Source organism: Dipodomys spectabilis, unplaced genomic scaffold (genome assembly GCF_019054845.1).
Source record: "Dipodomys spectabilis isolate Male_0828 unplaced genomic scaffold, ASM1905484v1 ptg000125l, whole genome shotgun sequence".
NCBI classification, from domain to species: Eukaryota; Metazoa; Chordata; class Mammalia; order Rodentia; family Heteromyidae; genus Dipodomys; species Dipodomys spectabilis.
Window position 1 is genome coordinate 1,867,616 of NW_024870802.1, and position 15,369 is coordinate 1,882,984.

A 15,369-nucleotide genomic window follows, 5' to 3' on the forward strand; every position below is an offset into this window, starting at 1 on the left:
CCCAGTTAATAGTGGAGCTTGTTTTTCCCTTTTAGATGATCTACAATACTATGGACCCTGCAGGGTACTGACTAATTACTGACTTAGTCTGTCGGGTACTGTTTCTCTGCTTACCACATAATGTGGTTGTGCTTTTTTGGTATAGACACAGTGAACTTTCATAGAGACTTCTTGAGGGCAGAAATACCTTTTTCCATGTTTTTCAGGAACTCCTGGTTTAGAAAAAGTTCTCAGTAAGTATTTAAGAAGCAAAATTCTTGTTTTCAAATGAAACTCATGTCTTATTTTTGGTATATTTGTATCAACAGTACAGAAAAAGGTAACACACAGAAGATCCAAATTCTAACAAGTAAGTGTGCATGAAACAGGATTAGATGGGATTGAGGCAGATTGTAGGGCATGTATCAAGTGAAGTTAAAAGCCTAGCTTGAAGCCAGCCTGAGCAAAAAGATTAGCAAGATTCCATCTCTACAAACAAGCCAGGCATAGTTTTATACCTATAATTCCAGCTACATAGGATAAGTAGGGCAGTGGTTTGAAACTGGGCAAAAAACTGAGAGCTTAGCTGGGTGCTGGTGGCTTATGCCTGTAATCCTAGTTACTAAGGAAGCTGAGATCTGAGAATCACGGTTCAAAGCCAACCTGGGCAGGAAAGTCCATGAGACTCTTATTTCCAATAAACCTCTAGAAAATGGGAAGTGGCACTGTAGCTCAAGCGGTAGAGTGTTCGTTTGCCTGGAGCTGAAGAGTGCAAGGACAGCACCCAAACTCAGAGTGCAAACCCACAAGTGACCAAAAAAAAAAAAAAAAAGAAAGAAAGAAAGAAAGAAAAAGAAAAACCTGAAGCTTATCTAAAAAGTAATTTAAGCAAATAAAGGATGGGAGTATGGCTCACGGTAAAATGTTTGTCTAGCAAGTTGAAGGTCTTGAGTTCAAACTCCAGTACTGCTACAAAAAGGAAACCCTTAACAACTTTCTCTGTGGGCCTAAGACACACCCCACCTCTTCTGTGGCCCCTTCAGTATCAAGCAGAAAGACAGGCAGGGAATTTCTTTGCTTCTGGTTTTGGGATAAAGAGACAGAGCTTTGACTGGAGTTACAACAGCACACTATGAACCTTCACAATTTTAGACGAATTCTTTAAATCCTTTGAGATGATTAGTTTTCCACATAAAACTGCAAAATCCTGAAGAGCAGTCCAAAGGAATTTGGAGTGGGGTTTTAGGCATTCCTCACGTGCATTTTCCTCTCATAGAGGCTCTGGTCTAAGCGTTGGCCTGCCCATCCCTTCATCCTTAGATCCTCTTTTCCTCTTATGGCTATTCTGAGAAGCACAGGCTCCAAGATGACTTTTTCTTTCTGGTTGAGCTGGTGGTCCATGCTTCTTCAGCTTCCAATTAAGGGACTTGGGAAAATACTTCCGTGGATGTTAAAAGTCTAAAGTCTGTTTCAATGTCAGCTGAAAAAAAAAAAGACTCTAAAATGTGTTAAGAAAGCATGCTTAGCGCCAGGTGCTGGTAGTTCAAGCCTATAATCCTAGCTACTCAGGAGGCTGAGATCTGAGGATCCTGGTTCAAAGCCAGCCCGGGCAGGAAAGTTTGTGAGACCCTTATCTTCAATGAAACCAGAAAACCAGAAGTGGCACTGTGGCTCAAAGTGGTAGAGCATTAACCTTGAACAAAAAGAGCTCACAGGCAGCGCCTAGGCCCCAAGTGCAGGCCCCACGACCAACAACAACAACAAAGAATGCTTCGAATGAATTGTTTTTCTAAGGGCCACAGAAGCATTCTTTCCTTTAGAGCAGTGGTTATTAAGGACACAATGGAGTATATGGTATTTCCCAGGAAGCATACCTCCCCCCATACTCATATGCACTCCTTTGGTTCTCTCTAGCAGTACTGGAGTCAGTAATAGAATGGCCACTGATTCCCTTGTGCTACTCTTTTTGTATTTAAGATGTGAAGAACACTTCCACTTAGAGTTGTACAGAAATAGAAGACAATATTTTGCTTAAATTACATTATTTATTTAAATTATCCCTCTTACTCCTGCATGCACTGTTAGCACAAAAAGTCAACCTTGGTCACCACCTCCTTTGAAGAGGGCACAGGTGGAGGAGCAGCGTTGGAAGAGATTTTCCACAGATGGCTGAGAGCCTCAACCCCACGCTGTGGTAACACTGCCAGAGACTTGCACAACGTTCATAAAAAGTCCACCCAAACTCCTGTTTAATGTAAACAAGGCAGGAGGCGCACAGACTATTACATGACACTATTTTACAGGGCACAGCATGATTACCTATCAGGTTTTAACATAGCCAATGCCATCATGACATGCGTATTTCCATTTACTGGACAACCCAAAATACAACTACCATATAATTTGTGGTTTTAATGCTTTGCTGCAACTTCTTCTGTCAATATCTATGAACATCACAATTAGATGGTAAATGCTTAGTAATTCAAAAATTTATGAAATGTTACTGTAAATTTATGAAACAACTGTAATTTGTGCCCCATAAAATTAAGCGTAACAATCTTTACACTAGCAACGGTGTAGCAAGCTAAGGATTTTGGTCCTTACACACACACACACACACACACACACATATGGTACATATATAGTAAAGATACAATTAAACCAAAAGTCATGAATCCAGGCACAGCTTCCATATTGCACAGATACATTGTGAGAACATTACATAGATCTATCTAATGGGAGAACTTAATGATAATTGACTGAGAAAAATCTGAGTTCTATCAGATAAGGAATGTGGCTCCTTACTAAAACCCAAAGACTACTCTGTTAGAAACTTTGAAAAAAAAATGTGCATATCTATTTATAGCAATGTGAAGGAAGGGCAAAATTTAGTCTGCAAGTTGCTATGGCAACTGGTTGTGAAGGGACACTTTTCAACCAACACAGTGCATCTGAGTCACTGTTTCTGCAAGTACCAAGTATTGGAAACAGTCAGCTTAGGGGCCATGGTGAGGAGAAGTGATGTCCATGTGTCCTAACAAGGCCAGCTCACTGTTAGTACTTGTGCTGGCTCTGGGTCTGAACTAAAATACATAAACAGGAAAGAAACTCATAAGAGGAACAAATTAAACTTTAAGCTTTAGCTGGTTACAAATCAAAGCCACAGTAACTCTAAAGCAGCTTCAACACAAAGAAATAAAAGAGTTAAAGCTTTTCTGTGCTTGGTTTCCTGGCTTAGCTATAGGGTCCCATTGTGAAATCAGGGATAAAAGAATATTTGGTTTGTGAGGTAACATCACTGCTATTCTACTTCCTAAGCATGATGAACACATTAAGAGCTATCTAGCATCTTGTAAATGCCTTATTTTGAATACAGCTACATCCAAGTGACTACATCTAAAATGGAGGTGATGCAGGGTCCCTTGACTAAACTAATCAATAAATACAATTCCTGTTATTCAAAGTCTCTGCTGGGGATCATGCATGAAGAAACTGCTTCCCAGTTTTGCTGTCTCATTGGTTGGCTTAATGAACATCTTATGATGAATTAAGAAAGAGTTGCATTATGTTTGAAGTTTTAACAATGGTGAGCATTCCAAAGTGGAGACTATTCATAATCTTCTACTATTTTATTCTCCGCTGGGCACTGGTGGCTCACGCCTATAATCCTAGCTACTCAGGGAGTTGAGATCTGAGGATTGCAGTTCAAAGCCAGCCCAGCAGAAAAGACTGTGAGATTCTTACCTCCAATTAATCACCAAAAAGCCAGAAATGGAGCTGTGGCCAAAGTGCCAGGGTGCCAACCTTGAGCAAAAAAGCTAAGGGACAGCACCCATGCCCCAGGTTCAAGCCCCAGTACTGGCATCCACATAGATGCCAATTCTCAATAAATAGCCAAAACTAAGTATAAATTAAATCAGAAACATGAATACAACAAGCAGGCAGATGCCTGTGGGCATTCTTTGCACAGGACAGGTGCGGTGACCACACTGCAAACACGCTTCTCAGTGTCTCCTCCAAAGATCAGAAAGTGGGAAGGTAAAGTGGAAAGTGCTGCTGCTTAATATTTCAACTTAAAATAAAAAAGAGCTTATAAGCAACATTTGAATGATAAACATCAATGACAGAACAAACGGGAAACACAAGCTGTCAACCACACAGAGCAGGCTGGACACAGGACAGCTTGGCTAACTTAGATGGTCCTGCCCACCTGCCTAGTCACATGACGCCTTCCCCACACCCTGTCACATGTAAACAAAACATTTAGAAGGCTGTTTTCTTTAATGTCTTTAGAATGTTTTTTACGACAAAAGACTGAACACAATGAAAAAAATGTAAACATTAGGAGGCCCTTGGCATGCTGATTGCTACCTAGGTGTTACCAGCCAGTCGTCCACCTAGGCACCACCTTGCGCTTCAATAAGAAAATCAATTATAAAGCAAGTTCATAAAGCAATTTTCGGAGAGGGAGAGAGGAGGACGAAAAAGGTTCTCAACTTAGAACATGTTAATTAGCGTAAAAAAATACTATTTTAGCAAACATCACCAATCACGAACCGATATTGAATGCTGTTGCAAAAGTGACAGTTTAAATAAACAGGAACCCATACGTGAAAACCAATCACTAACATGGCCGTATGCACAAAAGATAAAAGAATGCTTCTTTAAAAATATAGATAGTATATTAATCAAGAATTTATCATATTAAATTGTTATTCTTAGAAAAACTGAATAAAGTTATGCTGCGCTACACATTTTTATCTCCTATAATCAATATTAACATTAATAATTCACTTGATGGTTCCTGAATAACTTCTTTCTCATTTACAGTTTTTTAAATATTTTGTTTGATAAGAACCTTAACCTTAAAAAGTTATAAAATTAGTGATTTTTTTTGCTACTTATTAATCCAAAAGAATATAAGCATTTGAGTCCCAGAGAAAGCCAAAATGCTTTGCTACCCAAAGGATATTAAAGTAACACAAATATCCTCAAAGTCATGACATCAGAAAATTTGTAGCTTTTCAGTCATTAGAAATGCTTATTTCCTGAAGTTCCTTTGATTGTATCCTGGCTTTGCCAGCATGCAATTCTGTGTGGGAACCATAGATAAAGCCAATGAAAACAACATGTAGCACATTCTGCTGAGTGGCTACTCAGTTGGTTCTTAATGGTTCCGTCCAGTTTATAGCAATACTTCATTTAAAAGGCGGTTTGTCCTCTCCTGTGGGGAGGGATAAGTCTTTTCTGATGAAATGTCCATAATGGCACAGTTCCAGAGACCTGAGAGATGGTATTCATGGTGTGGAGGAGGCGTGGTATTTCACAAACGCAATGGCTGCCAGCTCCTTGCAGAACTCTTCTAACACAATCACACCCTCTAGCAATGTGATGTGGTCGATACTGGAAAAAGCAGACATGGAAATCAGGACATCTGTGAGCATATCACTTACTGCATGTGGTGCAAGTTTTGGATAGGAGAAGGTAAAGCACTGACTTACATGGGGCCTTCAGGCTCCAAACCCAGCAATCGCTTTCTGACTAGTAGAAGCTTGGGAGTGAAGTCTTGAATACGTTGAATTCGAACCATGAGGTCTCCAACAACCTGCACAGAAACAGGGAACTTGAGGTTCCTGAAATTGACTATGTAGGGATGGTCTTGGATACAGATAACTTCCTGCTCTACCTCTAAATAAAGAGCCTTGGTTTTCATTATTCCATGGCCATCTCTGACCAAGGAGTCCTATCAATTCTTTACAATATAAAGGTTTTATATAAGGTTTGTTTTTATGTATTTTTTTGTCAGTCCTGGGGCTTGAACTCAGGGCCTGGGTGTTATCCCTGAGCCTCTGTGCTCAAGGCTAGTGCTCTACCATGTAAGCCACAGGGCCAGGGCCACTTCCAGTTTTTTTGAGTAGTTTATTGGAGATAAGTCTCACGGGGACTTTTCTGCCCAGGCTGGCTTCAAACTACAATCCTCAATCTCAACCTCCTGGTGGTGTGAGCCACCAGCATCTGGCTGGTTGTGTGTGTGTGTGTGTGTGTGTGCCACCAGCATCTGGCTGGTTGTGTGTATGTGTGTGTGTGTGTGTGTGTGCCACCAGCATCCGGCTGGTTGTATGTATGTGTGTGTGTGTGTGCCACCAGCGTCTGGCTGGTTGTGTGTGTGTGTGTGTATTTTTAAAGAATGAGCCCCGCACGTGCAACAGATCAGAATGTATGGTAACAGGTATCTACTATTTTCTATCTGACTATGTTAACCACATACCATGACAGGAAGATGTAACTGGGACAGGCTTATCATTCCTAAAGAACAGAATGGAACTAAACTCACCCTGACGATTACAGAAAACAGGGATCGACAGCCAGAGGCAAGGTTCACATAGGGATCCAACAGGTACTCGTGTGTGTGTGGATGAGGGAAGAGGGAGAGTCTGGACAACACCGAGGTCACCTGTAAATTCACATCGTAGGGCTGTGGGGAGCAAAGGACAGAAAGACAGGCAATATCATTTACTGCATACACAATGTGCATTCAACTGATCACTTTAATTTGTCTTATCAAGAAAGGAAAATCCTCCACCTGCTCACCAAGATGTGACACATAGAAATATCTGTTTTATGCAGGTTGAACTAACTAATGAAACAGTGTTTAAGAGGTCTCACACACACACAAAAAAACCAATGTGTCATATAAAAGTCATATAAACACAGCCAGTCACCCGTGGCTCATGATTGTAAGCCTAGCTACAAGGGAGGCTGAGATCTGAGGAACATGGTTCAAAACCAATGTAGGCAGGAAAATCCATAAGATTCTTCAATAAACTACTCAGAAAAAGCCAGAAGTGGTGTTGTGGCTCAAGTGGTAGAGCGCTAGCTTTGAGCGAAAGCAGTTCAGGGACAACACCCAGGCTCTGAGTTCAAGCCCCATGACAGGAAAAAAAAAAGTATTACATACAAACCACCAGGACATATTAAACTAAGATCAAAGAAAAGAGTAGGCATTTTATCCCTTACATACAGAAACAGATGCTAGGATTAGTTCCCCCACAAGGCGATGGCTGTCAGTTCCTAGACAGTTTTGGTATGTGATACCACATGTTTGGCAGGCACTGGTAACTCATATAATCCTAGCTACTTGGGAGGCAGAGAAGGGGAAGTTTGTCAGCCCAGGCAAAGAATCTCCATCTAAACTGACAGATGGGTGACATATCCTATACTGCCATCCGTGCTATAGGAGAGGTAAAGATATGAAGAAGCACAGTTGCTGGCCAGCTTGGGCAAGAGTTTGTGAGACTCTATTCTCAACAAGAAAGCTGGGTATGGTGGGGAATTCCTGTCATCCCAGCTATGGTGAAAAGTATAAGTAGAAGGACTGTGTGTGGTCCAAGCTAGCCTGGGCAAAAAGAGAGACCGTATCTCAAAAATTAGAGTGAAAAGGGCTAAAGATGTGGTTTACATGGTGTGGTGCTGACTAGCAAGTGCAAACCCAGAGCTCGAAGTCTTGTACTGCCAAAAAAAAAGCACCAAAAAACAAAACAACAAAAGAAAAAAACCTCAAAACTAGAAATCTAGTTGTTAATTTATTTCTCCACAGAAAGCAACTTGGAAGTACGTTCCAGAGTTGGTCAACATAAGAACAAAAGGAACACTTTTGTATACAAAAAAGCTTCTGTTAAATACTTTCACCAGAACCTCTCATGCCTTACACTGTCTTCTTCTAAGCAGCCAAGGAGACTGATTGGTGGGAACAAAACCCACAAGCTGGATGAGGACTCTATTCCCAAATTCATTTCTCCTAGCAGCTGGTGGCACACACAGCCACCTATCAACTGAGGGCAATTCTCATCCACTGTTAAAGTAAATCAGGCCCTTTATGCCAGCTCTCTCCCTTACATGTTCTGGAGCAAATTCATAATTTTTATGAGGCCAGAGTGGCCAAAATTCAGTTTGCAATGACATTTTAGACTTTCTGAATTGAGCCCAACAAGTTTTATTCTACTGTGTCTATATTAACCAACTGCTCTCTCTCATCACCTCCAGCACTGTGGCTAGCATGGAAGCAAGGCACTTGTCTTCAATGGCTGTATGGACATCACATAATGCCCTGCACATATGGAATACATCAGAAATCCACCAGGTGGGGACAATAAAGTTTTATGAAAAAGTCATCTAGTGGAGAAATGAAGAAAATAAAGGTACTTGGCTGAAAACTTACACTAAGACCTGCCATAGTGAATGGTAGCACACCCACACAAAAAAATGGAGAAATTGGTATTTTAAAATGTTATTACCTGATCGAGAATTCTTCCCATTCTGTCAAATAAGACTTTCAAAAAATGACCTTCAAAGAAAGCAGCTTCTAAATTACACTTTTCCAGTGCTTTTGGAGATCCAGGCCACTCCCATCTTAAGCAGATAGCACAGTAATCCCGGAACTAGGGAGGAAAATGTTTAGATCATTAAAGAACTACCAAGAAACAGACTGAGATGAAATAGAAATGCTTTGCTCCAACAAGTATCTGAAGACCGCTGGCTTCAGAGGGGGCATGATGGGGCTCAGCGTGGTAAAGCCCATTATTTAGGACCTAGGAAGCAATGGCTTCAAATTTTTATCTTTTTTGTCTTGTTTTTTTTTTTTCTTTTTGCTTATGTGGTGCTGAGGAATCGAACCCAGGGCCTCATGCATGCAAGGCAAGCGCTCTACCACTGAGCCACCTTCCCAGCCCTTGTCCTGTTTCTAACATTTCTGTAATGATTATAATAGTTGCATTTGTTATCACAAAATGGAAATGAAGAAACGTTACATAAACAATAAAAGCAGCTAAACACTCAAATGCTATTCTTAAAGGTAGTTTGTTATTAATTGTGTGACTTGACTAGCATGTGAACTTGGCTCATCCCAGTAATAAGTTACAGGTCAATGTAAACTTAAATTCTGTTTCAAGTACTGGTGGATTAACTACATGCTGAGGAAGATGAATTCTATGCTAGCATGCTTCAACCTAAAGGATTTCAGTGAAAATTATAATTCTTCACTTAAAATTTTCCTGATTTGAGAAACTTTGAATTTGAAAACTCCATATTTTGAAATTTACTTTTAAATACTGAAATAGTCTAGTTGCTTATTCAACAAATACCAAATAGGTATAGTATTGTAAAACATACACAGCCTTAAACTACATGTACTATGGGACTCAATGGTAAATCAAGCACAAAGTCAACTCTCAGAGATCAATTACCTTCTAACCCTAAACAATAATGACAACACAGGGCATTAATAGCTGCAGCAATGTCACAGAGAAGGGGAATATCATTCCCTTCTAGGTGGGGACGAGGACAGAGCTGCTAACTTTCCTGCTGGAGAAAATGTTAAAGAAAATAAACCAGGAGAAGAAGCCTTGAGGAGTTTCAAACAGAGACCCAAGCAAGCTCAGCAATGTTGCATGATACAAGATTAAGACACAAAAACCAACTGTATTTCTATACATAGCTATTAACAACTAGAAAATGAAATCCACAGAATATTTCACATATGGTATTATCAAAAACAATAGCCAAGTGTGGTGGCTCCTTCTCCGTAATCCCAGCTTGGTGAGAGGTGGAGATTAAGCTAGGGCAAAAAGTTAGTGAATCTGCATCTTAACCAACAAAGCTAAGGAAGGTGGCACACACCTGTCATCCTGGCTAAGCAGGAAGCTAGGAGGATCACGGTCTAGGCCCACCTGGGCATAAACATGAGACTCTATTCAAAACCATAACTACAACAAAAAGGGCTGGCGGAATGGCTGACATGGTAGGCCACTTGCCTAGCAAGCGTTAAGGCTCTGAGGTCATACCCAACTATTGTCACGAAAACAAAACAAAAACAAAAAGACCCCGAGGAATAAGTTCAACCAAGGAAGTATAAGACTTGTCCATTGTTGAATAATACCAAAGTCAACCTGTGCAGAAGGAAAATAAGTGGAAATCAGAGAGAGAGAGTTCAGTCAGAGAGACTGAAAACACATTAGGCGCTGCCAGCTGGGTTAGGGAGGTGGGAGGAAGAGGTACCAGGAGCGGGAGGGCCTGTTCTGTTTCTACAGGGCTTCTTTCACAAGTGACAAAAATGTTCTGGAATGAGCAGTGATTGGTGACAGTGGCACAACACTGTGAACATACTAAAACCCACCAAATTGTACACTGTAAAAATTAAAATGCTGATATACTAAGATAAATCTTAGCATAGATTTGGTTAAAGGAGAAACGAAGTATTTAATACCTGTTTGTTTTTAACATTTTCCAGTGAAAAACGCTACAGAGCAAAGACAACACTAGCAGACCTTGGAGAAATCAGCATCTGTGAGGCAGGCAGTGGAGACAACACTGACTTCCTGTCTGCACAGAACTGGGGAAAAAGAGGACAGGAGCCTGTGGATGGGGCCTGGGTAGCTGTGGGAGGCTGAAGATACCAGGTCTAGGATGCATAGGGGAGATGGATCCAAGTGAGATACAATTCAAAGTGAAAAGTCAAACACCACAGATGATGAAGCAATGTTGAGATGGAGACCCAGTTAGTGACATGCAACTCAGGCTACCCATACAAGCACAGCCAGTGCCAGCAGGGTACAGGTCTTGTTTCTGAGGAGAGTGGACTCACTTCTTTGTAGTAATGACTGTGGGCAACTGGACAATGTGATGAGGCGTGTGCCCATTCTTAGATTTCATGGCCAATAATGATGTCACTTACCTGCCTATGCGCATCTCGGAGGTAGGTGTCATATCCAGTGCCCTCAACATGGTATGATGATTTTGCTTCATCTGGTACCAGACACAGAAAACTTAAAGGAAAAAGGCCATGATCACCCACACAAATACTCTTGGAATTCAAGAAGATCTTTCTCCAGTAAAGTAACTAGTGGTATTTTCAGTTTAACTAAAAATACAAACAATGGAAACTTGAAAACTAAAACTGAGTGTTGTCTTTATCTTGAATTAACCTTGTAACTTACTAAATATTCTTTCATTATTTTCAAGGTCTATTACAAAATTACTAAATCCATTTAAAATAGATAAAAGATTTTTTTCCGTTTAGATTACTAGGCAATGACAGACTGTCATATTTGTTAATTTCCCAGACAACTGGCCCTTCAGTAACTGAACTTGAGAGAACTTTAGATACAATTTTGCATTTTGAGCCAGATACAATTTTTTAATATTAACTGACTTAGGCATGACACTGACAGCATTAAAGGGAAGAAAAAAATAAGAGAAAATTTTCACAGAAAAGACACTGAAAGAAAAGTACAACTATGAACTGAAGAAAATGTCTAGCCCTATGCCTAGTCTACGTGGCAATGCTCAGTGTGGTAAATTTTGAGAATTACTTACAATTAATTCATTTATATAGAGAAAAGCTTGTGTACTTTGAGGGTTTACTCAATCATATTATTAATTTTTTTTACTTTATCTGCTTTTTTTGTGTTTCCTTTTTTGTTCTTTTATTATTATTACTATTATTAGCAGTAGCAGCAGCAGCAGTAGTAGTAGTAGTAGAAGTAGTAACAGTAGTTCAACTACTGCTGCTACTATTACTTTTTAAGGTCTTTTTCTTTATTTTATTTTTCTGCAGGGCTGGGCATCTAACCCTGAGGGTTAAACACACTAGAGCTACATATACCCTACAAAATAGAAAATGGTTCTATGAAGCCTTTTTTCTCCTGGTCCAACTGTTGCCATTGCTGTCACCTGTTATATAATCAAGGTGAAAAAGTTGACTCAACTCAACTCAACCAGAAGCAGAACTGGTATATACCAAAAGAAGTTTAAAAAAAATGTATACTGCTACTCACCTATTTACAATTTTATGGACTTCAGTCTTCCCATCATTTCTGGGGTGATCTGGACTAGTAGAAGGTGAAGAACTCAGCCACTCTTGGTTTGACAAAGTGTTATCTGGTGAAATGTCAGTAAATAATGGATCTTCTTCCAGATCTCTAAGTTTAATTTAATGATGTACAAAAAACATTTATTACCATGTTTTCTAAGTCAAAAGAGTCTCTGCTGTGTTTGAAGAAAATATTACATAATTTTCTAACAGAAAGACTTAAGATATAATGTATTTATATTACAGACGATCATTTTGTGGTAATAATCTCAAGTATCTATGCATTTTGTTACTAGGTTTAAGAAATAGGTAATATCTCTTGGAATTTAGAATGATAGTATCAAAACATTCGATTTTACTTTCCAAAACTTTCAAACTTTTAGAAATTAAGAGAAAAATTATTATCATTAAGCACAACAGAGAGAACTAAGAGAAGACAGAAAGTTCTAGCTTTATGAAACATTGAAGTCCCAGATTTGGACAGACACTTACACTGCTCCGGCTATTAATCCATTCTCTACCACATCTTTGTCTTCTGGACACAAGGGTTTGTATTCTGTATAATTTCTTTCTTCAAGATTTCTTAGGACCAAATTGTAAAGAATGTGCTCATTGGGTTTTTGCAGAAGATGTTCAAACATTCTCAATGTCATTATGCTTATCTGAAATCAAAATTGATCCAAATGAGTTGAAAATAACTTTATAAAAGTTGTTCTTATTGCCATCTTGTAAAAGTCATGCTTTCAGCCTTTCAACACAGTAAAAAAAAAAAAAAAAAAAGAGTATTTCAAACATTACAAGTATATTTAAATTGGTATTTCCAAGAATCTAGTATGGTCATTACATAGCTTACCTCATCAGATATGTGATTACAATGTTCAATTAACCTATGTCTTAAAGGATGTCTGCTAATTTCTGCCAGGGTTTCTGGTTCCCTCTGTTCTCCAAGGATAAAAACCACCATTTCTTGAAGCAAGACATCAGACGTCACTTGTCTAACGATGCGATGGAGCACGGCAGTTGATGTCAGAATTCCTATCTCAGAACTGAGCACAACACACTATGGTTAAATGGGTAGGGCTGGCAGAAATGGTGTCTTTTGTCATCATGTGTAAAGGAATGAAGCTACTCACGCTTGCATTAACTGAGGTTCCATGACACCAATGAAAAATCTCTCATGGACAGCTTTGGCAAGAGCAACAGCAGCAGTCTACAACACAGCATGAACACTATTATTATTTTTTTAATGGGAAGAAAAGTCTAATTTGTAATTTCAATATATCAGTTTCCATCCTCCATCTTAATTAATGTGGAAAGAAAAAACTGCCTGCTGACCATAAGTTAGATTAAGTGTTAGCTATTGGGCTATATACATTAAAAAAATTTTTTTTTCATGAATAAGAGGAGCAGGACAAAAATTATCCCAACAACTTCAAAGTACTAACAGGAGAACTGGAGGGAAGCCACTGATATGAAGTCAGTGCTTGTAAAGCATTGTACCATAATAGGACAGAACTTGACTACTGAGCTTTTCCAAAACTGTAAATATCACACACACACACACAGATACACACACACACAGACACACACACACACAGACACACACACACACATGTTCATTACACTATATAAACTATCCTAAGATGATTAAAATATATTCAAAAATATTAACTAAGAGTTCAAATTTTACTTAGTAGAAACTTACATTTTAAAATTATCAATTAAAAAACAAACATTATCAATTAAAAAAACAAACAAAACAGTTCTAACCTTTTGTGCTTCTTTAATGAGCTGATCACAATAATCAAACCAAGAAAAAAAGGAAATTAAGGCTCGTTTTCCTGGGAATGCTGAAGCATCTTCTTTATGACTGTATGAGTCCAAGCTGCAGACATGGAAGGCAGACATGCCACGTCTAAAGTTATCGAAAGCCAAACCCCATTTTTTTTTTGCCAATCCTAGGGCTTGAACTCAGGGCCTAGACACTGTTCCTGAGCTTCTTTTGCTCAAGGCTAGCACTCTACCACTTGAACCACAGAGCCACTTCTGGCTTTTTCTGTTTATATGGTACTGAGGAATCGAACCCAGAACTTCATGAATGCTAGGCAAGCACTATACCACTAAGCCACATTACCAGCCCCCCAAAGCCCAATTTTATATACAGAAAAATGAAGCCAAGTAGGTGAATACTCTCAGAACACATAGTATGACAGAGATCACAATCAGCAGACAACTGATCAAAATAGCCAGAGATAAGAGAAAACCTTTTAAAAGATACAAATCATTTTCTCTCCTTAAGTGCAAAGAGTGAAACTAAAATAGAACAGAGCAGCAAGAGGAAAACCACTTAGCTCCTCCCTAGATTTGTGCTATAAATTTGACCAGGAAATTAATCACAATGGCAAGGTAACAGTTCTCAGCTGGCAGGATTCAGGAAAAGGCAGGCAAAGGAAGACTGAAGAAGAAACAGATTGGCTGGCTGCTCTTCCTTCCTGCCTTGATGCACAATACTGTTAACAAGATTAGCTAATGGACGTTGGGAAATGTAGTTTCAGAGAAAACAAGAAAAAAAAGGAAGGCTAAACATTTGGAGAAAACAACAAGGAAATTATATCAAAATTTCAGGCGCTGATAGCTGGCCAGTTTACGTACAGTTTTATTTATGGTGCTTTATATTTTCTAGTACATAAAATTTCTGTAATAATCATATTTTCCTATGTGAACCAATCAAAGTTGGTAGAGGGATGAAAGAATAAAGGAGGAGAGATTTTACGCAAATGGTCCACAGAATAGAAGTCTGCTCTAAAGGTTGTGCAAGTTATTTATCAGAAAGGAAAGCCCCTCTTTTTATAAAATAATTAGATGAAGTGATTGGTTTTACAGTAAACCCTTAAAAACAGACCTGTATAAAGCTGGGCACACAAGAGGCACAGGCAGGAGGAATGAAAGTTCAAAGCTGGTCTGAGCGATATATCAAGACTCCTGTCTCAAAAACATCAAGGACTGGATGCAGCTCAGTGGTAGGTTTTTTAGCATGTGCAAAACCCTAGGTTCCATCCTCAGCAACATCCCCTCCTCCAAGCATCAGTATAATGAACAAACTATTATAGCTAGACTGATCCTACACCAATTCGTTGCCAAATTCGTTGATAAATTTAATAAAATACTCAAGAAAACATTTCCTTTAAGATCACTTCTAGTGTTCAATTTTTTAAAGGTAAAGATTCAAAGATTTCCATGCTTGTAAAAACTGAAACAGACTTTAAAATGTAGGCAGAGGGGAAAATACAGAGAATGGTACTTACCCCCAGTTAATTGCTTCTACAGATTCAATATCTAATGGATCCAGTGACCGAGGTAGGGCCTTGTACAGAGAGGCGAGTCTGTCCGTCAGCAGTCTGCACAGGCAAGTGCTCTGGGTAAGGCACTTGGCAGCTGCAGGCTCGGGCAGACTTACTAATAACATCAGACCCTCGCAAGCTTTCACAGCTATTCGGCCATCCTGCAGAGGGGAAAACACACCC

At 39.3% G+C, this 15,369-nt stretch overlaps 1 protein-coding gene across 1 annotated transcript in view; it reads right to left on the bottom strand.

The window, feature by feature from the left end:
* Positions 1 to 3,791: 3,791 nt before the first annotated feature.
* Positions 3,792 to 15,369, bottom strand: part of Fhip2a (FHF complex subunit HOOK interacting protein 2A) — a 33,812-nt gene continuing 22,234 nt past the window's right edge. Inside the window, exons 7-17 of the mRNA XM_042689615.1 lie at positions 15,151 to 15,347; positions 13,616 to 13,730; positions 12,979 to 13,055; positions 12,699 to 12,891; positions 12,338 to 12,507; positions 11,811 to 11,954; positions 10,709 to 10,799; positions 8,274 to 8,417; positions 6,314 to 6,454; positions 5,481 to 5,584; positions 3,792 to 5,382 (exon numbers count right to left, since the gene is read on the bottom strand). Coding sequence (XP_042545549.1) covers positions 5,277 to 5,382; positions 5,481 to 5,584; positions 6,314 to 6,454; positions 8,274 to 8,417; positions 10,709 to 10,799; positions 11,811 to 11,954; positions 12,338 to 12,507; positions 12,699 to 12,891; positions 12,979 to 13,055; positions 13,616 to 13,730; positions 15,151 to 15,347 — 1,482 coding nt within the window. The 3' untranslated portion in view covers positions 3,792 to 5,276. The remainder of the gene's footprint in view (positions 5,383 to 5,480; positions 5,585 to 6,313; positions 6,455 to 8,273; positions 8,418 to 10,708; positions 10,800 to 11,810; positions 11,955 to 12,337; positions 12,508 to 12,698; positions 12,892 to 12,978; positions 13,056 to 13,615; positions 13,731 to 15,150; positions 15,348 to 15,369) is intronic.